Source organism: Trachemys scripta, chromosome 17, assembly GCF_013100865.1.
Source record: "Trachemys scripta elegans isolate TJP31775 chromosome 17, CAS_Tse_1.0, whole genome shotgun sequence".
Lineage (NCBI taxonomy): Eukaryota > Metazoa > Chordata > Testudines > Emydidae > Trachemys > Trachemys scripta.
Genome location: NC_048314.1, coordinates 6069939 through 6096349, shown reverse-complemented (window position 1 = coordinate 6096349; position 26411 = coordinate 6069939). Strand labels below are relative to the sequence as shown.

The 26411-nt window shown below is 45.3% G+C and overlaps 1 protein-coding gene across 1 annotated transcript in view; it reads left to right on the top strand.

Annotated features, from left to right (window-relative positions):
• FKBP15 (FKBP prolyl isomerase 15) overlaps positions 1 to 23512 on the top strand; it is a gene marked incomplete in the record, with an annotated part of 70050 nt that extends 46538 nt beyond the window's left edge. Inside the window, 14 exon segments of the mRNA XM_034793301.1 lie at positions 202 to 312; positions 969 to 1063; positions 3806 to 3908; positions 6443 to 6475; positions 8572 to 8743; positions 11303 to 11439; positions 11750 to 11905; positions 12726 to 12878; positions 15592 to 15684; positions 16281 to 16406; positions 16935 to 17042; positions 17372 to 18120; positions 18760 to 18853; positions 20973 to 23512. Of these exon segments, the coding sequence (XP_034649192.1) occupies positions 202 to 312; positions 969 to 1063; positions 3806 to 3908; positions 6443 to 6475; positions 8572 to 8743; positions 11303 to 11439; positions 11750 to 11905; positions 12726 to 12878; positions 15592 to 15684; positions 16281 to 16406; positions 16935 to 17042; positions 17372 to 18120; positions 18760 to 18853; positions 20973 to 21050 (2208 nt within the window).
• Between the last annotated feature and the right edge of the window lie 2899 nt (positions 23513 to 26411).

Here is a 26411-nt window from a genome sequence, read left to right as displayed (position 1 = left end):
TTACATGCATATTCTACAACTGCTGTGTGAGTGATCAGCTGAAGCTAGAAAGCTTGTATCATCCACCAACAGAAGTTGGTCCAATAAAAGATACTACTTCACCTACTTTGTGTGTCTCAGGTGAAGTTGTGACAAGTTGTGATGTTAATGCTCACATTAACATCCTGCTTAAGTTTGGCTTCCATGGTTTATTCTTTACAGGTGGAGGAGTTACAGAAACAAAACACTAGCAATAACTTACTGCTACCTGGCATCTCTTCAGTTACCATGGAAACTGCCATGATCATGAGCAACATCCAGCGCATTATTCAGGTGAGGGTGGCTGAGTGCTAGGGTAACCTTGTTGGTTCCTCAGTAAGGAAACTGATATTGTATTCTGTAGCTGCCTAGGCGGTAGCAGCATTACTATTACATTTCTTCAAAAAGAAGAACAGGAGTACTTGTGGCACCTTAGAGACTAACAAATTTATTAGCGCATAAGCTTTCGTGGACTACAGCCCACTTCTTCGGATGCATATAGAATGGAACATATATTGAGGATATATATATATATATATACACACATACAGAGAGCATAAACAGGCGGGAGTTGTCTTACCAACTCTGAGAGGCCAATTAATTAAGAGAAAAAAAAACAACTTTTGAAGTGATAATCAAGATAGCCCAGTATAGACAGTTTGATANTCTCTGTATGTGTGTGTATATATATATATATCTCCTCAATATATGTTCCATTCTATATGCATCCGAAGAAGTGGGCTGTAGTCCACGAAAGCTTATGCGCTAATAAATTTGTTAGTCTCTAAGGTGCCACAAGTACTCCTGTTCTTCTTTTTGCGGATACAGACTAACACGGCTGCTACTCTGAAACATTACATTTCTTCTGATAATGAAGTCAGCTGTAGGTGGCATCCCCTTGGTCACCCCAAATAAGATGACTATGCTCATACTCTGTGGTTACACCTTAGGAGAACGAGAGGTTGAAGCAGGAGATATTTGAGAAGAGCAGCCGTATTGAAGAACAGAATGAGAAGATTGGCGAATTGATTGAGCGAAATCAACGGTGAGGAATGGGCGGGTGCAGCCTACTCATGGCTACAGATGTGTGGCTACTAACTGCACTTTCTCTTTTGCCTGTAGAGAAGGTCTTCATTTCACTGCTGAATGGAACAAAGAGTATTGAATTCAGGGGACAGGGGGTCCTAGATTCTTTGGGTTCTAGCACAAGGATATGCCTTTCTTGTAGGTACTTTAGGTGTGCATATCTCTGAAACTGGGGTTTGGCATAAACTTGGAGCACAGCAGGCAGGTAAAGACCTGCTGCTGCTTTTCCTGACCACATCACAACAACAATCCTTATGGCCAAAGGGAGAGGAGTGTGCTCTCTCTGGTTATTCTTATTGCTTCTCCTTCAGGTCAAATGGAGAAGGGTGCTGGTGCATGGGATGTATTCCCAATGTATCCCCATTCTCAGATATATGCTATACAATGTCTCTAGAATGGAATAGTCTCCCAAAGGAAGTGGTGAAAGCCTCATCACTTGGGATATTAAACATTTCATTGTACTGCAGCAACACTGCTCTCTTGGCAGGAGGATGGAGCGAAGTTACTAACCAATTTCCTCTATCTCTAGATTCACCAATGTTTCTGTAACTTGCAGCATACTCTCTCTCTCTCTCATCTGGAATACTGTGTATGATCCTGGTCACCCATGTTCCAGTCTTTAAATTCATCTTGAACTAGTGCAATGAAGATGATTAAGGGAATGGAGGGTCTATCATATGAGAGGAAACTGGAAGAGATTGGCTTGTTTAGTCTAGCAAAAAGGCAGCTGAGATGGGAATATGATTGCCCTGCCTAAATACATTAGGGAGGTAAATACCAGGGAGATGGAGAGCTATTTAAACTAAAGGACAGTATTGGTACAAAAACATGGACGTGAACTGGCCATGAACAAATTCAGCTGGAAATGAGGAGATTTCTAACTATTGGAGGGAGAGGTTCTGGAACAGCCTTTCCAAGAGGAGCTGTGGGGGCAAACAACTTACAGCACAGACCTTTTTACGCTTGGATGCCGGGAGTCAAACCATCACGACTGCGTGTTAATGGACCATGGGTTAAGAGGGCCATGCTGAAATATCTTAAGATATCTATATATACAGTACATGTATAATTATCTAGGATTATATACGTATTCACAGCGTCTCAAATACTGCAGGTCTATCTGTTAACGGCTCTTTGCAAGAATATAAATTCAAATGTGTAATCTAATAACATTAAATACGCAGCAAATCACTAAAACTTTAAAAGAGTACTGTACCAGTTTAGCGGCATTCCTTTCAGCCTTTCCTGAGGAAACCACGTGCGCATGGCTTTGTCGATTATGGGTTTTGCTGAATAGTGCACACTTTTTTGCTTAAGCCCTGCAGCAGAATCAATATTTTGTACACAGCTATTCAGTTTAGATTCGATTTTTAGCCATCCTTGGAGAGTAGATTCAGCAATCCCAATATCTTTTGAAACTTTGGCCAGGGTTTCTCCATTATTTACTCGATCTATTGCAGCTAGCTTTTCTTCTACAGTGTAGGAGCATTGACACTTGCCCTCTGCCATTATATTAGGCCTACAGTTAAAATTTTCTAATGTAGTATATTATTATATATTGTATATCTCTCTAGCGTGACAATGACTAAGCATGTGTGATATGTCTTTACCAATATCGGCGATCAAAGGAAGAGGAAACGCCAGTAGGCCTACAACACGTTTCTGCTCCGCACTTCCTGTCGATTTCTATGTCAGTGAGTTAATGAGCAAATCTGTAGCGCTACATAGCAAGTTCCTGTACCGCATGTTAACAAGTCTCGCGTGTTAAATAGGTAGCACTGGGAGGCATGGCGCTGCTGCGTGTTAAGCAGATTCGCACGTAAACAGGTCTATACCGTAATTAATTCTAACAGAGCAGGACAGATTTGAGTGCAATTGTGTGATGGTGCTTGGCAGAGCTCAGCAGCCATGGAGCTCACTTCCAGTTTATCTCTTATGTTCCTAAAGCTTATGCTGCAGGGTTTCAGCCAGCCAGGAAGATAATTTTTTCTCCCAATGTATTCTGGGAGGGTTTTTTTCCCTACCTCTGAAGTATCAGGGATGTTTATGGCTAGAGATGGGACATTGGGCAGGATGGGCCAGGGCTCTGAGATGGCACTAAGCATTCTCTCTCTCTCAGGTGCTTGGCTGGCTGGTTCTTGCTCACATGCTCAGAGTCTAACTCATTATATATGTTGCATCAGGAAGGTATTTCCCCCCCAGGTCAGATTGGCAGTGACGTTGGGAGGGTTTTGCCTTCCTCTGCAGCATGTGGGTGCATCTCATTTGCCAAGTTTATCTGGGTGTATATCATTTAATTTCCCTGGCATTCAGGAGAGCCTCAAATACTGGTATACCTCAGTCCTACCTGTGGCACAGAATAATCTAGTCTCCTATGGTCTATAGTACTTTGATTTTTGTTTTGGTTGTTGGGTTTAGCGTACAAGTGCTGGGTGGTGTTGGTGGCCTGTGGAGTACAGCAGGTCAGACTAGATGTCCTAATGGTCCCTTCTGGCCTTAAACTGACAGATCTTAAATAGCCACATATCCTTAGTTTCATCTGTGTGCAAGACATCACACAGAGTTGTTTTAAAACTTATTCTGTTAACGAGGCTTTGTCACAAACACTGTTTTCTTTCCTCCATAATAGGCTTTCACTTCAAGTCCCCTTTTGTGTTTGTGCTCAAGTCGCTTTCTATGATTTTTCCCCCCCCTTTCCTAGGTATGTTGAACAGAGCAACCTGCTGATGGAGCAGAGAAACAACTCATTGCAAACAACAAATGAACACACTCAGGCAAGGGTGTTGCATGCAGAGCAGGAGAAGGTAAAACTAGCTAAGCAATAAGTACAAGCACAGAGCTCTGACTGAGGCTAGAGAGGGGTTTGCAGTTCTATCTAACAGACACTGGGAATTCTGATCTAAAACTCTCCTAAAAAGAGAACCCAGTGGTTCTTAATCACGACTTCTAAAGCCGTTACCTTAGTGTTCATTATGATCTGTCTAAGTGTTTGCATGGCCCCAGCGCTGTAGCTTCTATTGCATAAGGCTTAAAGATGTTTTAGCTTGGATAGTCTTTCAATTGCTAAATTGATATGGAAGGTACAAAAGTTACTCTTAGCTACCATTTGGTATGAAAACAGAAAGTTAAGCTGCCATGTATATTAGCAGGGCCTCATAACTATTTCAAAATGCACATTGCCTATTTTACTACATTGTCAGATTCCCAGATAAGCTCCTTTCCTACTACTAAATGGCTGGTAGAACTTGGGCACAGCTAAATATTCATATAACAATCCTCTTACCTGATAGATTTGATTCTCTGGTAAGATGTCTTGATTTCAAAAATCAGTGAAACCTCAGGCTTCAGATATGGTAATATAGTGTTATTTGTCAAACTCACTTCTAATAGCCATTTGTAGTGTAACTGTGTTGGTCCCAGGAAATTAGGGAGACATGGTGGCTGAGGCAATTTCTTATTGGACTTACTTCCTCACCCATCTTCTCTCTCAAGTAGCCATGTTAGTTTAACGTGGAACCAGATGTTTCTTTCCATCCTGCTGCCTTCAGTTCTGTACCATGTGTAGGAACCCAGTAAGTACAGCCATGTGTTGCTTGTTAGGCCTGTGCAGATGTATTTGGAAGACTGTAGCCCATTCTAATATACTAGCGTGAGGGGGGCTTTGAGTATATTGCTGGCCCCTTTTGTACTTTGCCAAAATAACATATGAACCTTGCCCTGCTGTGCCCTACTTTGTGGTGTGCACTCCATATGTATTGATATATTTCCTGTTTGGCGTTAATCATAAGTGCTTGTGTTACCTCTGCTTCCTTGTATGAGACCCACTGGTCTTATTGGTGGACTTTAAAGAAGTGGAGACCCTAGTTCCTTCTAAAGTATAGTAGCTGCCTCTCTTGTTGGTTAGGGAGCACACAGGATCCACAGCAATGAGTGATTGAATTTATGCTGGGTGCAACTAGACCATGAAGCAAGAAGTACTTTGTTGGGTATGTTCTCCAGCAACAGCCCTTGGCAAACTACAGAAACAATAACTATTGCAAGTCCGCTCCAGCCATGTGGCATCACGGACTGAGGCTACTGATAAACCTCCATTCTTGTTTGAGCACACATCACCACTGTGGCAACCACAGGGATTGCTTATGTGGGAAAGTACCATTCATTCAAAGTATTTTCTTTAGAGAGATTGCATCCATCCTTAGGCCCTGTCTGCTGAGACTTGAGCCAAGTCCAGGAGTCAATTGCAGTGGCTCATTTGGCTCTCCTGTAGGTTAGAAAAGCCATGATTTGCACTGGAGATGCTTACCCTGGCTTCAAACGCGAGTAGGGTGACTAGACGTCCCGATAAAATTGGGACTGTCCCAATTTTGAGGAGTTTGTCCCGTGTCCCAAAGTATGGTCGGGACACCATTTGTCCCGATATTTTGTTTCGGGCTTTTTTTACACACTCGCCCACCCAGGTCTTCGACGGCGGGTGCCTCTGTCTTTGGCGGCAAGATTTATTACCCACCGCTGAAATGCTGCCGAAGACCGTCAGTGACTGAAGGACCTGCCGCCGAAGACCGAGATGGGTGAGTGTAACAATTAAAGAGTCCGTCCACACCTCCCCCCCCCCCCCCCCCCCCCCCGGGCAGTCCCATTATTTTCAACTTAGCATCTGGTCACCCTAAACGCGAGTCAGCTGTATCACTGCAAACTCTGGCTTTTCTTGTCTATCCTTGGGGTTTGCTCTGGTGTAGCTATGTCAGTTGTTGCAATGGAGACAAATTCCTGATGTAGTTTTAGTAATAGATCAGGGGAGAGGACCTTGGAAGATCTGAGAGGATTCTCTGCTCCCGTGTATGCAAACTGGGGGGTAGCCCTCTATCCCGGCATGGCCCAGGTCTCAGTGAGGAGCAATGAATCTGTAACTTGCTGCCCTTGGGGTAATACATTTCTGCTTAGCACTTTCAGAGTATTTGATATCAACGTTTTTGCCATGTTCTTATAAGGTTGGTGGTATCACCGCTCTCCAGAATGGTGAAATGACTTGCTGTCACTGGCAGTACAGACATTAGAATGCAGAAGCTCCTGGCTCCCAGCTGAGTGCATAGTCCATTTGACTATCCATGTTCCATACAGTCATGCACATTTAGAGAGATTTAGCCCCTTGCTTTTTAAAAATGGCTTCACTGCTGTTCTTTCTGCCTTTGAGCTTTTGCAGCTGTCAAACAAGAAATAGGTTGAATGCTTCTCTTGTCACATTTCAGGCCCCTGTAATGCCACATTTAGCTGTTCTAAGAAATTAATGCTTTTGCCTTTCTAACTCTTCCTGTTTCCTGTCACTGCTTTCTCTTCCCAGCACATGCTGCCAGTGGATCGGGGCTGGGACCAGGTGAGGCAGTGTGTCCCTGACTGTCTAGAGCCTTGAGGGTTTCTCTCCCATAACCTACAGTTTACACATGCCTCTAACTTTGATAAAGTCTTTCTGAGCTGAAGATTCTCCTGCATCTTTACAGTCCACAGCCAACACTTTTCTTGGCAGGAGGCTGGGTAGGAAGAATTATGAGCAAAATCCTTTCAACTGTTCGAACTGAGTGGATGGAAACTTACCAACCTGAGGAGTTCAGATACTGTTGCACAGAATACAGAAGTTAATAGGGGAAAAACCAAACCAAAAAAACCCCTCTTTTTGACCTCTGCTGATTTCAGCACAGAAACTGTTTGTTTGTTTTTTCCTTTGAGTTTATGAAAACTGCTGGAGGCAGCTTATCTGGAGATGGGGAAAAAAAACAAAAAAAAACAAAAAAAACCCACAATTTATAAGCTACATTGGTAATGATCTTTTTTCACCCTTCCAAAAGAGGAGAACAAAAGGGAATGCTGTTCTAGGAACTATGTCAGCACTGATCACTTCACATAGCTTATCCACAGGTGCTTAATCCACAGGTACTGGTACTTTGTTGTTTAATTAAGTGATCACACACTTTTTCCCACTGGGGAAGTGTGATTGGCAGCCCAGTAACTAAGATACTTTTGAGAGAGGTCTCTAAGTAAGATTGATTAATAGCCACAGTGTCAGTCTCTGGTGTACAGATCCATTTTCCAAGTTTGAGACCAGCAGTAATTCAAGACCTGAGGTAGTTCTCTGAATGCCAGCAAGTAGCTAGCCCAAGAGGAAATTGGGCTGGAACTATGTGGGGCACAAAAGAGAACCTGTTGGGAATCTGAATGCAACTTTTAACTACAATAGGAACTGTTTAAGTTCACGCTATTATAATGCAGCCTGTCTTTACAGCATATTCTTCATGAATTTTGTCCCTATCCCAAAAGACTTGGAGCTGGATCTAGTTTGTATCCTTTTCTTTGAGATGCTTTGAGCCTTTTCAGTGTTTTGTTTTGTTTTTTTTAACAAGAAGTTTTAATTAACAAGTTGTCTGTGAGAACCCCTATTAGCTCTGGTTTCCTGTGAATCACTGGCTTAAATAAAATCCAAATGTAAAAGTTTAATAGAACAGTGATCACTGTTAAAGTATATAATACTCGCACTTTACAGCGCATAACTTGGCAAGCCAGAAAAATACCTTGGCAAATAAGCATGTACCTAACCATCTAGAGAATGCAGAGTACATATCCTGCTCTGAAATTCCCTCTCCACAACTAGTCCTTCATAAACTGATTCCTATACTCACTTGAAAATAGTCTGCAAGTCCACTCCCATCTGACTATTACCCATCTCAAACATAGCTTTATTCCCAGGAGCACATCATCCAGTCCATTTTAATTGTTTGACAAATCTAGAAGGACAGGGACAGAACTGTAACATCAGACTTGCTACCCTGGCACTCAGCCTGTTTGCAACCTCCAGGGAGCTGTGTGTGTTTGGGAGTGGCAGACTCCTGCTTGGCTTTTTGTGGGCAATTAGGCTTCGATGTCTGGCCAGCTGGTAGTCCCAAAGGGCTGAACAGAGCAGCCAACCAGTGAAACACATGTCTCATTTAAAGCTTTTTCAGAAAATACTTCCTGAAGTGACCTGCTTTAATCTGTCTTGGAGATGAGGTTGTTGCCAGCCACTAGAATAAATCAGGGTGGAGGGTGTGGTCAAATAGGGCCCACAGTGCTTTACTATGTATCCCAGAGCCACCCTATTTTTAGTAGGGCAATGATCCTGTCCCTGCTGCCACTCAGCTCAATGTACAGTGCTTCATCTTTGGCCTGCAACTTCCACCAAGGTGTATCTCTAATGCAGGAGGGCATCTGCCATCTAGTTAGGCAAACCAAGCGTGGAATCTGGGCTCCTAGCACTGACTGTGAGTCAACTTTTGGAAACCCCACTTTATAGAATATCAGGGTTGGAAGGGACCTCAGGAGGTATCTAGTCCAACCCCCTGCTCAAAGCAGGACCAATCCCCAATTTTTTGCCCTAGATACCTAAATGGCCCTCCTTAAGTACTTAGGAGTTCTGATATTTCCCCCTGTTCTGTGCTGCAGGTCAAAGTTGCAGAGGAGCTGGCAGCTGCTACCGCACAGGTCTCCCGTCTGCAGTTGGAGCTGACTGCTCACCAGAAGAAGGAGATGGACTTGCACACGCAGCTGACCACAGCCCTGCAGGAGGCAGAGATGAATGAGGCACAGCTCAACAAACTGCAAGCACAACTAGCCGGTAAGGGGTCGGTCAGGGGGTGGGTTCTATTGCCTAGATCATGGTCTAGTTCTCTGTTAACTTGAGGTCAGCTGTATTGGTGATCTTAACTCTATACTTCAGTGGCAGCTGTCTGAATTGCCAAAAAAAGATCTATTTAGCATAATGTGCCTTAGCTTTCAGCTAGAGGGGCCAACTAGGGGAGAGAAGGAAGCTCTGCCTCTATGTGCAAATCAGTGCTTAGCCTCCCTGCTGAGATGGCCAACAAAGGAGCCTGTTAGGACAGCCTCTCATGTGGACACCTTCCTGTTAGGCTGGTGGGTTTCGTCCTGTACCTGTCACTTTTGTCTCTACCGAGCTAGACTAGATTTAAACTGATGAACTAGTGGTTCCCTTTCACCCACTGAGGGTGCCCTGCCAGAGAGTATGGAAGTCCTTAGTGAGTCGTGCAACTAAGCCCCTTTTGCAGTTGGGTCAACTAGTCCATGTTCCTATAGCACCATTATCCCAAAGATTACTGAATCTAGTTCTCGTGTGGAACACAGCCAAGGCTTAAGAGAGGAAGTCAATAATTAACATAAATGCAGGGATTAGTTAGGCATAATGGAACTACCTGAGTTTGGACTGCATGTGAGATACACCTTCTTTCTGACATTGGCACCTCTTGGGTGAGCAGCCTTCTTGAAATACCATGGTACAGAATATATGCACTAACTGTGACGCCTCCTGCTTCCTGCCATAAGAAGCTATGGAGATAAATAACTCGGTGAGATAGATAAAAGGATATGACTTTTAGATGAATAGTAGCCCATAAAATGACAAGGGTTTCAACAGGCCTCATACTCTGACAGCATAAGCTGATTACCAGATGGGTTCAAAAAGAAAGCTTCTCCTCCCCATACTTAATATTGCACAGCCAAATACAAAACCAAAAAATTGACTGAACACTTCAAAGTTTTTGCTGCTTTTTTTTCTCACTACTTACTGATCTATTAGAGTTCTTTGAAGGGGTCAACAAACACATGGACAAGGGGGATCCAGTGAGCATAGTGTACTTAGATTTCCAGAAAGCCTTTGACAAGGTCCCTCATCAAAGGCTTTTACGTAACTTAAGTTGTCATGGGATAAGAGGGAAGATCCTTTCACAGATTGAGAACTGGTTAAAAGACAGGGAACAAAGGGTAGGAATACATGGTAAATTTTCAGAATGGAAAGGGGTAACTAGTGGTGTTCCTCCAGGGTCAGTCCTAGGACCAATCTTATTCAACTTATTCATAAATGATTTGGAGAAAGGGGTAAACAGTGAGGTGGCAAAGTTTGCAGATGATCCTAAACTGCTCAAGATAGTTAAGACCAAAGCAGTCTGTGAAGAACTTCACAAAGATCTCACAAAACTAAGTGATTGGGCAACAAAATGGCAAATGACATTCAATGTGGATAAATGTAAAGTTTCTGCTTCATCCAATTGAGCTAAAAAGGGGACTCTACTTTTCAGTTCACTATTAAGCTCTTCTTGGCTATATATAGGCACTTGCCTTCAGGAGACTGTGTACTATGAACCTGAAGAGGAGTTATTAGTTTTTTTTTATTGTTTTTTTTTTTCCATTATACTGACCAATTCCTCCTGCCCCCAGGCTGAATCCTGGCTGCTCTGTCTTCTGTTGACAGTTTGCTCAAGCTGGTAGTAGAGAAGCAACTGGATGCAAGCAGAAGTTCAGTTTTGTTTTGTATTTTTCCTGCCAGCAAAATATCAGATTAGGAGTAGCTTTGGTCAAGAATCCTGACCCATCTTGTCCTTCCTTGGGCCAGAAACCTTTCCACTTCTTTCTGAAAACAGCTAGTTTTCCAGGTGTTTTCCATGTAAGAGCCATACAAACTCTGAAGGGTTAGTTCAGTCAATATGTAATGTACCAGTATTTCTTTAGGGTAATAAAATCAACACAAGTAGTCACTTCATTGGATATCTTTGGAGTTTAATAAGAGGTCAGTGCGCAATGTGAGAGCCGAAGACTCTTAGAAATGTGATGCAGTTGCGAAAAAGGCTAATATTGTGGGGTGTATTAACAGGAGTGTTGTATGTAAGACTTGGGAAGTAATTGTCCCACCTAGCACTGGTGAGGCCTGAGCTGGAGTACTCTCCAGTTCTGGGCACCACATTTGAGGAAAGAAGAGAACAAATTAGAGTCCAGAGGAGAGCAACAAAAAAAAAATGATTTAGAAATCCTGACCTATGAGGAAAGGCTAAAATGTTTAGCTGCTAAAAGAACTCTTGAGGGGAAAAAAGACGGGGGGGGGGGGGGGGAAGAATCTGATAAGTCTTCAGATATGTTAATGGCTGTTATGAGGACTGAAGGTAGGACAAGAAGTAATAGGTTTGAATCTATTATTTACCTAAGTCTCCCTTGCAGTAGATTTAAACCTATTACTACTTGTCCTACCTTCAGTCCGCATAACAACAGCCATTAACATGTTCTGTGACCCTTCTGTGTTCTACTCTTGCTATGGGCTGTAAGTTTTCTTCCATTCAGATTAATCTGAAATAGGAAGTGTGGAAACCCACAGTGAGCTGTGTTCTTGCAGAGCTCCAAGAATCCTCAGAAGACACACAAGCTAAATTCAGAGCTGAGAAGCAGAGCCGCAGGCAACTGGACCTGAAGGTTACGGCGATGGAAGAAGAGCTAGCAGACCTGAAAGTAGAGAAAGAGAACCTGGAAAAGGTAGGCCCAAGCATCTACATTTCAGGGGAGATGCAGAGTTCCAGTTGGATGCTAAACTTAACCTAGTGTTTCTGCAGACCCACACAAGGCAAGCCAAATTCTGGATTGGCAACTCTTTTTTCCCTACAAACAACACAGTTTTGGCACATCAGTTCAGGAGTGCACTTACATAGATTTTAAAGTTCTTTGTATGTTAATGACCATATATAATAGTAATGACAATGAGATTGCCCACAGTGCCCCAGAGGATGAGACGCTATCTGGATGCAGTCCAGACCTGTGCTCAGACATACCACTATCTGTGCCCCAGAACCTTGTTGAGAGGAAGAAGAAATCCCTCTTGGAGAGAAGCCAGGCTGAGGAAGAGATGGATGAGATTCGCAGGTCCTACCAGGAAGAACTGGGCAAGCTTCGACAGCTCCTGAAAAAGGCACGGACTTCAACTGATCAAGCAGCAGCAGAGCAGGTGAGGGGATCTCCTCCAACTGGATTGGTTTGTGTGAGTTCCAGCTGGAAAGCCAGTTGATTATAGATAGCAAATACATATTGGATAAAGCTGCATCAGTTGCTCAGTGAAGAAATAGCACCCTGCTTCACTAAGGGGATTAGTCTACAGTGCTTCTCCTCTGCTTTGCTGGCCTGTGTTGGCTTTGCCTTTACCTCCTGCTCCAGGATTCTTACCGATGACTTCAAAGAATTAAGTAACCCAGGCAGACAGAAAACTACACTAGTTGGGGAGTAAGGAAGGCTCCTAACTTCAAAACAATGGGCTGTGATTCTGAGTTTGGTCTCCAGCCAGCTGTTGTGTGGCTTTGGGGCAACAGGAGCAGCCTGAATTCTGATGGGTGCAAATCTTGCCTGCTTGATCTTCCAGAGCAAGTGATGCAGTGATCAGAAGATGGCACAAGGGTGGATGCCTCTTGGCTAACAGAGCAGGAGAAGAGCGGAGCTCCTTTTTAACTAGTCAGAGTGGAGTTGGGGAAGAGTAGAGTTGTTGGTAGAGGGAAGGGTGAATGGGGCTCCATCACTGTTGGGCTTCCTTCACCAGTTGCTGTTGCTATTTGAAGCAAGGGGCTGCAATCTGAGCCAGCATTAGAGAATTGCTCTACCATGGAGGATAGAATTGTGCTTTGTGTGGGGAGGAAATGCTGCAGGGATAGAACACTAACTCCAAGATGGCAGAACCTTGCCCCGGCCCAACCCCAGAATTCTCTGCTCATAAGAGTGGATGTAACTGTCACGTATTGGTAGCTCCCTGCTAATAACTTCTGATACTTCATGGGCAGCAGTCACTCATCCAGGCAGAGCTGGAATCCCAGTGGGAAGCAAAATGTGAGCGCATGCTGGTCTCTGCCAAGGAGCAGCACTTACGGCAGTATCAGGAGGTGTGTGAGCAGAGAGACTCTCAACAGCAGCACATCACCCAGCTGGAAGAGAAGGTACACTCTCCCTTGCTAACTACTTGTCTATACACTCACTTCTCTACCTCTTTCCCGCATGCTGTTGTCCTTCGGAAGCAAATGAGAAGGGTGTAGTCGGGAATCACATACCCAGTAGTGTTCTGCCACCTTGGTGTGGCTAGTGTTTTCCGTTTCCTGGCTTCTCAGAGGAGATGACAGTGTCCCTCTTGACTGGAGGATGTGTTTGGATGTTGCCCCCATTAACTCTGAGTGGTTGGGATTAACACGGAGGCTGGCTGTTGATGTATAGGGGTTCTGTACAGGGCAGAGAAGAGGCATGCTGACCTCAGAACAGAATTAGCTAGCAGGAAATGCTGTAGCTGATGTCTACTGAGCATGACAGTTTTTCTGAGGGGAAAGGTTTGATAGGTGTGGTGGAAAGGGAATAGTAAAAATGCATCTCTGCTGCTGATTAAATTTAAAAAACGTAGAGAATCAAAGAAGTGCCACCGTGGCTAAACAACAAAGTAAAAGAAGCAGTGAGAGGCAAAAAGGCATCCTTTAAAGTGGAAGTTAAATCTTAATGAAAAAAATAGAAAGGAGCACAAACTCTGACAAATGAAGTGTAAAAGTATAATTAGAAAGGCCAGTAAAGAATTTAAAGGACAGCTAACCAAGACTCAGAAAGTAATAAATTTTTTTTTTTTTTTTTTTTGCTAAGTACATCAGAAGCAGGAAGCCTGCTAAATAACCAGTGGGGCCATTGGATAATTGAGATGCTAAAGGAGTACTCCGTGACAATAAGGCCATTGCAGAGAAACTAAGTGAATTCTTTGCATCGGTTTTCACAGCTGAGGGTGTGAGGGAGATTCCCAAACCTGAGCCATTCTTTTTAGATTATAAATCAGAGGAGATTGAGGTGTCATTAGAGGAGGGTTTGGAACAAATTGATAAATTAAACCGTAATAAGTCACCAGGACCAGATGGTATTCACCCAAGAGTTCTGAAGAAACTCAAATGTGAAATTGCAGAACTAACAACTTCAGTGTGTAACCTATCATTTAAATCAGCTTTTGTACCAGATAACTGGAGGCTAGCTAATGTGATGCCAAGTTTTTAAAAAGGCTCCAGAGGCAATCCTGGCAACTACAGCCCAGTAAGCCTGACTTCAGTACCAGGCAAGCCGGTTGAAACTATCTTAAAGAACAGAATTGTCAGACACAGATGAACATCATTTGTTGGGGAAGAGTCAATGTGGTTTTTGTAAAGGGAAATCGTGCCTCACTAATGTACTAAAATTATTTGAGGGAGTCGTCAAGCATATGGACAGGGGTGATCCAGTGGATATAGTGTATTTAGATTTTCAGAAAGCCTTTGACAAGTTTCCTCACTAAAGGCTCTTACGCAAAGTAAGCTGTCATGGGATAAGAGGGAAGATCCTCTCATGGATTGGTAACTGGTTAAAAGATAGGAAACAACGGATAGGAATAAATGGTCAGTTTTCAGACTGGAGAGAAGTAAATAGTGGTGTTCCCCCGGGGTCTGTACTGGGACCAGTCCTATTCAACATTATTCATAAATGATCTGGAAAAAGGGGTAAACAGTGAGGTGGCAAAACTTGCAGATGAAACAAAAAAATCAAGATCGTTAAGTCCAAAGCAGACTGTGAAGAGTTACAAAAGGATCTCACAAAACTGGGTGACTGAGCAACAAAATGGCAGATGAAATTCAGTGTGGATAAATGCAAAGTAATGTACATTGAAAACATAATCCCAACTGTACATATAAAATGATTGGGTCTAAATTAGCTGTAACCACTCAAGAAAGAGATCTTGGAGTCATCATGGATAATTCTCTGAAAACATCCATTCAATGTATAGCAGCAGTCAAAAAAAGCGAACAAAATTTTGGGATCATTAAGAAAGGGATAGATAATAAGACAGAAAATATCATATTGCCTCTATATAAATCCATGGTATGCCCGCATCTTGAATACTGTGTGCAGATGTGGTTGCCCGGTCTCAAAAAGATATATTGGAATTGGAAAAGGTTCAGAAAAGGGCAACAAAAATGATTAGGGGTATGGAACTGCTACTATATGAGGAGAGATTAATAAAACTGGGACTTTTCAGCTTGGAAAAGAGATGACTAAGGGGGGATATGATAGAGGTCTATAAAATCATGACAGGTGTGGAGAAAGTAAATAAGGAAGTGTTATTTATTCCTTCATGTAACACAAGAACTAGGGGTCACCAAATGAAATTAGTAGGCAGCTGGTTTAAAACAAACAAAAGGAAGTATTTCTTAGAATCATAAACTATCAGGGTTGTATAAGACCTCAGGAGGTCACCTAGTCCAACCCCCTGCTCAAAGCAGGACCAATCCCCAACTAAATCAGGACCAATCCCCAGCTAAATCACACAACACACAGTCAAACCTGTGGAACTCTTTGCCAGAAGATGTTATGAAGGCCAAGACAATAACAGGTTCAAAAAAGAACTAGATAAATTGATGGAGGATAGGTCCAACAATGGCTTAGGATGGGCATGGATGGTGTCCCTAGCCTGTGTTTGCCAGAAGCTGGGAATGGGTGAGGGGGTGGATCACTTGATGATTACCTGTTCTGTTCATTGCCTCTGAAGCACCTGGCATTGGCCACTGTCGGAAGACAGGATACTGGCCTAGGTGGGCTTTTGGTCTGACTCAGTATGGCCGTTCTTATGTATGTTATAATTCTGTTTCTTTTTTTCAGCTTTCTGCTCTGAAACACTCTAGAAATGCGGAGGAGCAGAAACTCTCTGTGTTTCAGGGGAAGCTGGAGCAATTGGGGCTGATCAACGAGAAGGTAAAGGGTGAACACTGAGGCTAACCCTCACTGATGTTGTATCTTGACTGAGGTCACCGATGTTGTCCCTTTGGATGAAAGAGAGAGCTTCCAGTGGCTGATATGGGCCCAGTGATAGGGTCCAGCCCTTCTGCCAGAGAATGCTGCTGCATAGCATACCAGTGCAGTCCTACCCCCTCCTTGATATCCCAAGGTTGGGGGAATCCACAGGCTCTTCCTTCCCAGCATGACTATTGTCTTCACAGGGGTAGGGGCGATGGTGGTTGTTCCTAGGACAATTCTGAGGGAGTTCTGTAAATACTTCAGATAGTGAAATCCTGCATAAAGCTCCTTTATCAGGAACAGGAGAAAATTGCAGCTTGTGTGTGTTCTGCCTCTTAGGAGCTCTCTGCAAATGTTAGGCTTTTGTTGTTGTTTTTTTGTTGTTTGTTTGTTTTTTTTTTTTTTTAAATCTCTTGCAAAGACAATCATGGCATTGTGAACAAATGTGCTGCTGTCCCTAACCTGTCCTGCTGCAAACTGGGCACAACATTAGCAAGATGTGAATGTCATTGAGGACCTATTGAGCTGCTCTGACTACCTCTTTACCTTCACAGTATTCAGCCTTACAGTCCCATGTTGCTGCCCTGAAGGCTCGCTATGAAGAGCGTATCAGGGAGCTGGAGAAGGGCTCTGTACTGGAAAATCAGGAGAGCTCTCCGCCTGCAGACTCTACAGAAGAGGTGAGCTGGCCCAACCAGGGTGGTCTGGTTTACCCTCATCTCTACTCCATATCTACCCTGAACTATTTCCCTAGGTAGGGGGAGAGTTATTTATTAAACACGCTGGACGTGTTTTATTCTTTGGGGGAAGCATGCCCAGAGGATGAGCTTGTTCCTGTGTAGAGTACTACTCCTATCAAGGGCCTTGGAGGGAAAGATGCAGTGTGACTCCTGGTGTGAAGTCCTGACCCCTCAATACAGATTACAACTTCTTAAAGAATGAAAATCCTGGTAGCCGTACCTGGTAAACATACCATTTGCACATGCTCAAGCTGTCACTAATTATATTTTGTGCAACTCTGGCAGTCTTCAGCCCTGCCATGCCTAATGTGAAAGGTGCATTCTCGTAAAACAGAACTGTGGTCCCTCTTGGACTGACTGTTCTGCTGTATGGAGAAGCCTACGATGTTGGTTTGGTGGCCCATTCTTTCTTACATGTTACAAATTACGCAGATATCGAATTTATATGCTCCTCTTCATTGTTCTCAGGTGAAGAAGATCATGAATGGGGTATTTCAGACTTTGAGGGGTGAATTTGAGCTGGAGGAGTCGTACAGTGGCAGAACAGTTCTTGGTGTTATCATGAACACCATCAAGGTACAGTACTGATGGGATACAAGCCAACAAAGGTGAGAATGAGTCCTGGGCCAAAAGAACGCATATACCTCTAGCCTGGATCTGGAATAGTGTGAAGCTGTGGTTAGTAACCGCGATGAAAAGAGTACTGTAAAATAATGGGAGGAGATGCAACAGTGAGGGACAGTAAAATACATGGACCACTCAAGTGCACCTGGCTGGATGATCCTCTTTCATATTAAAGCATCAGGAAACTTTCCTTCCTTCAGTGGAGCAGCAGCTGTTGCATGGTGGTTTGAATCTCTAGTGAGTAACACTTCCTTGCCTTTTCCTTTTCCTTTGTTTTCCAGACTGTAACTCTGCAGCTGCTCAGTAGACAACAGGAGAGACGAGAGAGCAACAGTGACGAGGAGGAGGCGGAGCCTAGAACTGGAAAGGGGAAACAGGAAAGCCCACCAAAAGCAAAGGAGGACCATGAAGGTGCTGTCCAATATGGGCCAGCACCAAGTACTGTGTGCCCAACTAAACCAGCAGATGAGTCTGCTAGTATTGCCACACCTCCCAGATCTCCTGAAGAAGGGCAGAGGACCCAGAACACTACAGCATCGAAAGTGAAGATGATCCAGGAGATGCATGAAGCGCATACCTTCTCTGAATCGGTTCAGCCGGTAAAGCCCAACCAAGGACTGGTGGATCCTGAGGAGGATGTAGACTCTGTACTGGCTGAGCAAAGGCAGGCAAGTGCTCCCAGTGGGCTAGATCAGCATGAAGGCAGCTCCCAAAAAATAGCATCTGTTCAGGCAGAAACACCAGAGCCCTCTATTCTAGACACAAAGTTGGGAGCAATGGAAGAGGCTTTGACTTCGGAAGCGCCAGCTACAGAGCACAAGGCAGAGGAGCCTGCAGGAGGACTGGAACCCCTGCCTCTGAAAAGTGCAGAGGGGGGGAGTTGTCTGGGAATTCCAGATGCACCCAGGTTTGAAATGGGTACAAGCATTTCTGACTTAACATCTGAGATGGCAGAGAAGGAGCCAGCCACCAACCGTGAAACTACAGAACCCCAAGGACTGGCATCTAGCCCCAAGCAGAAGGATTCCAGGTTAGTGGTGATTGGAGAGTTCTATGGCTACAGTAGCTCCTTTCTCAATTTCCCATTATTGTGCAGTTGCCCTGCCACTGGTGGTGGGCTAGTCGGGCCTAACCATCTGGCAGCTGGTGCTGCTATCCCATTGGTACAGGGCAGTGTGCTAGGTTGGGCTGGCCAGCCAGCTAGGTACTTGTTCAGAGCAAATCCGAACAATGATGCCTAAAATATTAGTAGCTGCAGGTGTCCAGTCTAAATTAGTGCTATCTCCAGGGGAGAAACTGAAAAGTGCTAGTATGGCTGAGACCTACAGGATAGGTGATTGCAGAGCTGCACTACAAACTGGGCAGTCAGTATGGTCCTTGCCCCTTGTTTCTAGCTGAATCAGTAGATTCCATTGCAAAGCTGTTATCAACAGCTAGCTATTGTGAAGTTCCATTCCAATGTGTGATCTTGTCCTGGCTGCCTAGAGGGGAATCCTGTTACTTCACTGTATAATCCCCAACTAGCTTCATACATCCGTGAGTAGCCTGTTACTGCCATACAAACCTGAGTGGTGGGACTAGAGCTTATTCCTAAAGTGCAGGCAAATTGCTCTTGGCTTCCTTTCCCACACTGAGAATTAGCTTCTTTTAATTCTCTGTCCTTTTCTAGTCTCACTGAGAATGATGATGACTTGTTTAAAGTTGCAACCCATAAACCACTAAAGCCTGGAGTTCCACCCGAAGAGGAGGATGAGGAAGAAGTGGTAAGAACTTGGGGTGTGATCCACAAAGTAACTTAGAAACCTGAACTCCAGAGTTAGGCACCTAAGTCTCTATGCACAGCACCACTGCAGTCCACAAAACTAGATCATCTTCGCCACCTTATTGCGCTGTGTGCACTGCCGTACGAAGTGTGCCAAAGAGTGGCAGCGCACTCTGCAGCAGGACGCAGCAGATGGAAGGATCAAGGCATACAGCTGCTGCCATGCCAACCCTAGGGGCAGGAGGCACTGCAGCAGCAAAAACAGTTTAGGTTTGAGGGGAAGTGTCAGGATTGGGTTGAAAACAGCTTGACCCTTGGGGGCTCCAGTCAGGTTGGGCCTAAAAGTTAAGGGAAACTCCTGCTTGGCTGTCACCTAACCTTCACTGGAAATGTTCCCTAGACACCTAAGTTCTAGATCCTGGAGTATGTGCACTGCTGCCTCCATCTAGGCATTCAGGCGCCTGTCTCCCACCTAAGCCCGAGGGTGCTTTGCAAACCGGGGAAGACAGGCATTCGTCCACCTAAGTCGAGGACCGTTTCGGTAGGCATGCTCAGAGGCTGCCTGCTGGATTAAGTCTCATACAAAATCCAGGAGGAGATGGTGCTAGTGCTCTGTCATTCCCACTCTCTCTGGCCCAGTGACTATTTAGATATTTGTTCCACTGGCTGGGGATAATCATCGGGGGCGGAAGGAGTGTGGTCCGGTGATTAGGGCACCAGCCTGGGAGGTAGGAGGCCCTGGATCCAGTCCCCGGGCGCCGATCACTTTTTTTCATTAGTTATCCACAGTGGAACAGCTTCAGCAGGAGAGAGAGGGAGCCTCACATTAGAATATCCCAGAGCCCAGTGGTTACAGCACTGTCCCGGGATGTGGAAGATACAGGTTCAATTTTCATCCCCTGCCTGCAGGGGAGAAGGAGAGGTTCCTGTTCAGATCTCTTCTCCCCTTGGGCAGGGAGAAGAGGTTTGAACCTGGTTCTCCTACATCCTAGATCAGAGCTCTAGCCACTGGGCTAAAAGTTTTAAAGTGGATGGTACCACCGCATGTAGAGCAGCACCTAACTCATTATTGCAAGAAGCACTTAAGCAACTCAGCCTCCTAAGTCCAGGCAGGGGTATCCCATTCGCAGAGCGGGTGGGGCTCAGTGCACACCCCTCTGCTTAGCATCTCCCATTGGTTAGCTTAAGTTGCTCTGCACCTAGTGTGTTGGCTTTTGTGGTGCCTGTCTCTCCCCATTTATTGTGTAGGGCACTTAGGGGCCTGACTTGGCTTTATGGATCAGTGTTTCTGTGATTTTCTACATGCCTAAAGGTTATGTGCTGAGCCACTCAGCATTGTAACATCTAAGTCCCTTCATGGATACCACCCCAGTCTTTCTGTTATCTCTGAAATGACTGAGGCATTAAGCCACAGCTTGCTCTGGAAGAACTTTCGAGACATGGGGGAACTTCATGTCTGACATCCAGTAGCTTCAGGTTATCACTACTTATGCACCCTGCATTTACTTTGGTTCTGATTACTTAGGTTTTTGGGAGCCCCGAATTTGGGGCTGAACTGGAGATTATCCAGTGAATCTGAGACCTTACATAAGGGATGAGCTGCATACATAAAGGCAGTGACCAGCAACAACACCTGTCTGCTGACAGGTCAGCAGGAAAACAGATCACCAGGTTCAGAGCTAAGGTACTGTAATGATGGGACAAGAGAGACCCTCCTGCAAGGGACATCTAGGGGATGTTAAGGCTCCATGGCCATATTCTGCGACTGCAGACCTTCCTACCTGATGTAAAAGGCTTGAGCCACCATGCTAGATAGAGGAAGACAGTCCGCTGGGAGGTTTCCTGGTGCTCTCTCTCTCAAGACTGTACAAAAACAACAAGGAGTCTGGTGGCACCTTAAAGACTAACAGATTTATTTGGGCATAAGCTTTCAGATGCATCTGAAGAAGTGAGGTTTTTACCCACGAAAGCTTATGCCCAAATAAATCTGTTAGTCTTAAGGTGCCACCAGACTCCTTGTTGTTTTTGTAGATACAGACTAACACGGCTACCCCGATACTCAAGACTGTACAGAGACTGAACTCTAATAATCTCACCCTGCTTTCCAATTGGGCTTTCAGAGCATGAAAGGGCACCCTCCCCCAGCCCCACTCTTTGGGGATGATGACGATGATGATGACCTGGACTGGCTGGGATGAAGAGTTGGAAGATGGTTTGGATGTGGCTGGCAAGCAAGTCTGTGAGCTTCCCCTTTGGGCACATGGCCTCTTCTCAAGTGTATTTTGCACTTACCAGCTGCATTTCCTTTGGGATGGAAATGGAACAGATTTGGGACTCTCCAAGCTCCCCAGGTTACAAGTTAACTGGGGCTATAAGCAAATGACAGCACTGCTGGGCAGTTGGACCCAATCTCGTTGGCCTGATCAGCTAGCCCAGTTTAAGCAGCCAGCCACTCGTCCTGCATGTTCCTGTTGCTGTCTTTTTGTGTGAGCCATCAATTTGTTAATCTGAAACTCTGATGTAAGTATGAACTTTGTAATCAGTTCTGGAATAAGCAAGTCTGGCAGTATTCTGCAGCTGACACAGTGACAAAAACAGGGCAGAGAAAATTGCTCCTCTCCCAGTACAATTGATACTAAAACAACAAATATAGAATTCCAAAAATCTGTGGGATGTCAGATTAACCCTTCACTAGAGAGACTTCAGGATCCACCTGTAGGGCTTAACAAACATGCTCACCAAACAGTTAGAGGCCAATTGAAAGTACATGAAGTAGGTTACCATGGAGACTTCTAATCCGAGTATTTCCTGCCCACGCACATGCCTTGTGGAAACTGAAGGAGTTGAGGTAACATAGGCTTTGAGTGAACGCTGAGCTGTAGAAAACAATAAATGGTGCTACCCGAGCCAAGGGCTACTCTGCAAAGGCTGTGAGTTCATCACAGCTCCATGGAGCTCTGACAGGCTTAGACCAGAGTGCCAAGAGAATGAATACTCTGTTAAGTATAGACCTGCAGCTTCTAGTAAGTGCTTTAAAGATTCCTCTAGTGTTTCCCATTGTGGGAAGTTAAATCCCTTTACCCTCCTTCACCAAAATGAGTGACACAGAAGGGTTCTAGTATGTTCATGTGTATCCAGTATGGTCTTAATGTGTGTGCCAGGACATCCTGTAAAACTAATTCAATGGAGGCAGCACGCTGGCTGAATATAGGACCAAGAGTGAGACTGAGATTGCCTTTCTTCTAGCCCTTTTGCCTATTGTGAACCTTCATCCCTTTAGGGCTGAGCTATCCCACTAGCCTCTCCAAACCACAAGCCGAAAAGCCGGCAGAAGAGGCAGTCTGTTGCTTACCAAGTGTACAGGTCCAGTGAAACAGTAAGAAAAATTTGCAGCTACTATTGACTATTTAACTGTGTATGGCACTTACCAGCAGTGCAGTTCTGATACGATAAATATCTGCACAACAAAAATTTTTGCCTCCTACTCACTGCAGTCTGACACCGTGAAACCATCGTGTCCCACAACCCCTGGCTTTTAGTGCTCCCCCACCAGTCCCACCAAAGGCATCTTTGTCACCGCACAGTCTGCTCACACCCCTGTCCTTACTTCATTCACATCATGTATGTCTGTCTGTGATGCAGGTTAGATCATCTCAGGCTGCACTTTGCCATTGGCAATAGAAACCCCACAACAACAGCATTACAGACAACAAGATGTTAATGGGATCCCTGTCCAGACAGAGGAGGAGGGAGTTACTTCAGGCAGTCATTTGCCAATCTGCTGTGCCTTTTTTCTCTGCTGCTAAAGGTGGCAGGATTATAGTATAAAGTAGAACTCTTTAGATTAAAGGGGCACTGTTAAATTATAGATGAGGGTGTATATATCTTAACCGGCTTATTCAGGACACCATAGGTTATTGGAACAGAATTTGTAAATCCAATTTTCATTCTTTGTGCTCTATCTACTTTTGCTTTTCACTCAGCTGGGAAGTTTCAATCTTATTTATGTTCATTTTCTAGTCATTTTACTTCATGTACACAACCCTGCAGCATTTTGAGTTGCAAATATTGCACATGAGGGGAGGGAACAAATTGTCTTTAAAAATAAACATTTCCACTTAAATTATAATAGCATAATGGAAATTGTTTAGATCTGTCCTAGGTTCTGTGAACACTTTTACAAAAATACCTGAGCAAAATCTGCAAGTGTTCTGTTAAATATAGAATAACTTGTTTTAATTCAGGCAGTGCAGAGTACAAACCTGATTGACAACAGTGACTCACATACCCAAGGACTGCTTTGTTTTAATGAATAAAAATGGGATAAGTAGCCAAATTTAACTAAAAATATGAAAGACTGAGTCCTGTGAACCAGCCAATATACTGAAATGTAAACACTTGTTTCACATAACTCCTCTAGCTTGGGGTAGAGCACCTTGCTCTCAAGTAGAAACTATAAAGTCAAAGTATGGAATAAATGTGTAAGAGCAAAGGGATTAACACATGCACACCAGGTTTTCCAGAAGTCCCATTCATTGTGATAGTCTCTATGTATCTGTCCTTTAACTGTGGTCTTTGGAATCAACATGTCTGTAAAAGCCATGTCTGTCTCCTTCACAGATTTGATAAAACCTAAAAAATAAAAGTGCAATTAAACAAATCTATTTCTGGATCACACGGTCTTTAATTCCTGCTTTTAATGTACATGTTTGGTGAGCTTTGCAAGGTTAATTGTAAATCCAAACAACTCATTTTATTCATTCAATTTCCCTGAAATTCCTGTCCAAAAAGAGAAATGGAGGCCTGTCGAGGTGATCCAGGGTTTTTAGGAGGTCTCTCCAGAAGGGTGAGTAGAGCCTGTGTAGTTAGCCTCAGAATTGGGAAGTGACTGAGCTGCTACCCTCCCTCTCCTCCTTGGGCCCACCCCTCTCCCTCCCAGTGCCTCTTGCATGCTACAGAACAGCTGATCCTGGCGGGTGCGAGGTACTGGGAGGGAGGTGGGAGCTTGGCTGCTGGTGGGTGCTAAGCACCCACAAAGTTTTTGTTTTGTTTTGTTTTTCTATCAATCCTCCAGACCTGGATGGAGTCGGCACCTATGACAGTAACATGGCTGCAGCGCCATAGCTGTGCCTCTGTGGTGTAAACATCACCTCAGGCTTATCGATCACAAGACCAGAAGGGACCATTGTGATCATCTAGTCCAGAGACAGGCAAACTACGGCCCGTGGGCCCGTCCTGCCCAGCCCTTGAGCTACCCCCAGCCCCTCCCCCACTACCCCCCCTCCTCTGCAGTCATGCTCCTGCGCAGGCAGCACGGCTGGCTCCATGGGGCGATGCAGCTTCCAGTCCTGCCACTCTGAGCGGCATGGTAAGTGTGTGTGTGTGTCGGGGGGGGGAGGGATATTGGCGTTTCCGGGGGGCAGTCAGGGAGCAGGGGGCGGTTGGATGGGGTGGAGGTTCTGGGGGATGCGGTCAGGGAATGGGGGGGTTGGATAGGCATGGGAGTCCCAGGGACCTGTCGGGGCTGGGATGTGGATAGGGGTCGGGGAAGTGGACATGGGGGCTCAAGGCCATTTCTGACTGCCCTCTATTGCTTCTTCCTTTTTACCAATTTGTATAAAAAGTCATCACAATATTGTCCCTTTAACACAGACCCGTCCCCCAGAAACACCATCATACTCGGGATAACCTCTCTCCCCAGAAACTGCTGATTTGCCAAGGCCCCTGTGAGATTTGAATTCATGACTGCTGCTTTGTAAGGTTAATGCACCAACCTCCTAAGCTACAAAGTCAGGCCTGGTGCTGGGCCCCCATATGCCATATAGTACCTGCAATGGTCACTTGGGGATGGGCACAAATAGAGCTGGGTTAGAGACATCCCAAGAAGTTACTTTTTAGGGTTAGGGTCAGGGTCAGGTTTGGGGTTAGGGTTTGGGGTAGGGGTTAGGGTTTAGGATTTAGGGGCTAGGGTTAGGGGTCAGGGTCAGGTTTAGGGTTAGGNAGGGTTAGGGTCAGGGATCAGGGTTTAGGGTTAGGGGTAGGTTGAGGGTAGGGGGAAAGGTAGGGTTAGGGTTTAGGGGTAGGGGGTTGGGGGTAGGGTTAGCGTTAGGGTTTAGGGGTAGGGTAGGGTTAGGGTTTAGGGTTACGGTCACTTGGGGATAGGCACAAATAGAGCTGGGTTAGAGACATCCCAAGAAGTTACTTTTTAGGGTTAGGCTCAGGTTAGGTTAGGGGTTAGGATTTAGGGGCTAGGGTTAGGGGTCAGGGTCAGGTTTAGGGTTAGGCTTAGGGTTAGGGGTCAGGATCAGGTTAGGGTAGGGTTAGGGTTTAGAGTTAGGGTTAAGGGGTTAGGGAGGAGGGTTAGTGTTAAGGGGTTAGGGGATAGGGTTAGGGTTGTGTGAGGGTGAGGGGTTAGGGTGAGGGTTAGGGTTTAGGGTTGGTTAGGTGAGGGTGAGGTTTAAGGGTTAGGGTTAGGGTCAGGTCCAGGGGTTAGGGTTAAGGGTTAGGTTAGGGTTAGGGGGTGAGGGTTTAGGGTTAGGGCTGGGGTCAGGGTTAAGGGTCAGGGTAGGGGTTAGGGTTAGGCTTTTAGGGGTTGGGTTGGGGTTTAGGGTGAGGGTGAGGGGTCGGGTGGGTTGGGGGGGAGGGTTTAGGGTTAGAGTTAGGGGTGAGGGGTTGGGTTAGGGTTAGGGTTAGGATTTGGGTTAAGGTTTGGGTTTAGGGGTTAGGGTTTGGGTCAGGGTGAGGGTGGTTAGGGTGAGGGCGAGGGTGAGGGTTGGTGTTAGGGGTCGGGTGAGGGGTAGGGTGAGGGTTTAGGGTTGGGGGTTAGGGTTTAGGGTGGGGTTGGGGGTTAGGGTTAAGGGGGAGGGTGAAGGGTAGGAGTAGGGTTAGGGTTTAGGGGGAGGGTTGGGTTAGGGTTTAGGATTGGGTTAGGGGTAGGGTTTAGGGTTAGGGGGTTAGGGTTAAGGTTTACGGGTTAGGGTTAGGGTGGGGGTTAGGGGTTAGGGTTGGGTTAGGGTTAGATCAGGGTTAGGTTAGGGTGAGGTTGAGGGTGGGGGTGAGGGTTAGGGTCAGGGATCAGGGTTTAGGGTTAGGGGTAGGTTGAGGGTAGGGGGAAAGGTAGGGTTAGGGTTTAGGGGTAGGGGGTTGGGGGTAGGGTTAGCGTTAGGGTTTAGGGGTAGGGTAGGGTTAGGGTTTAGGGTTACGGTCACTTGGGGATAGGCACAAATAGAGCTGGGTTAGAGACATCCCAAGAAGTTACTTTTTAGGGTTAGGCTCAGGTTAGGTTAGGGGTTAGGATTTAGGGGCTAGGGTTAGGGGTCAGGGTCAGGTTTAGGGTTAGGCTTAGGGTTAGGGGTCAGGATCAGGTTAGGGTAGGGTTAGGGGTTAGGGTTTAGAGTTAGGGTTAGGGTGAGGGGTTAGGGATAGGGTTAGGGTTGTGTAAGGGTGAAGGGTTAGGGTGAGGGTTAGAGTTTAGGGTTGGTTAAGTGAGGGTGAGGTTTAAGGGTTAGGGTCAGGTCCAGGGGTTAGGGTTAAGGGTTAGGTTAGGGTTAGGGGGTTAG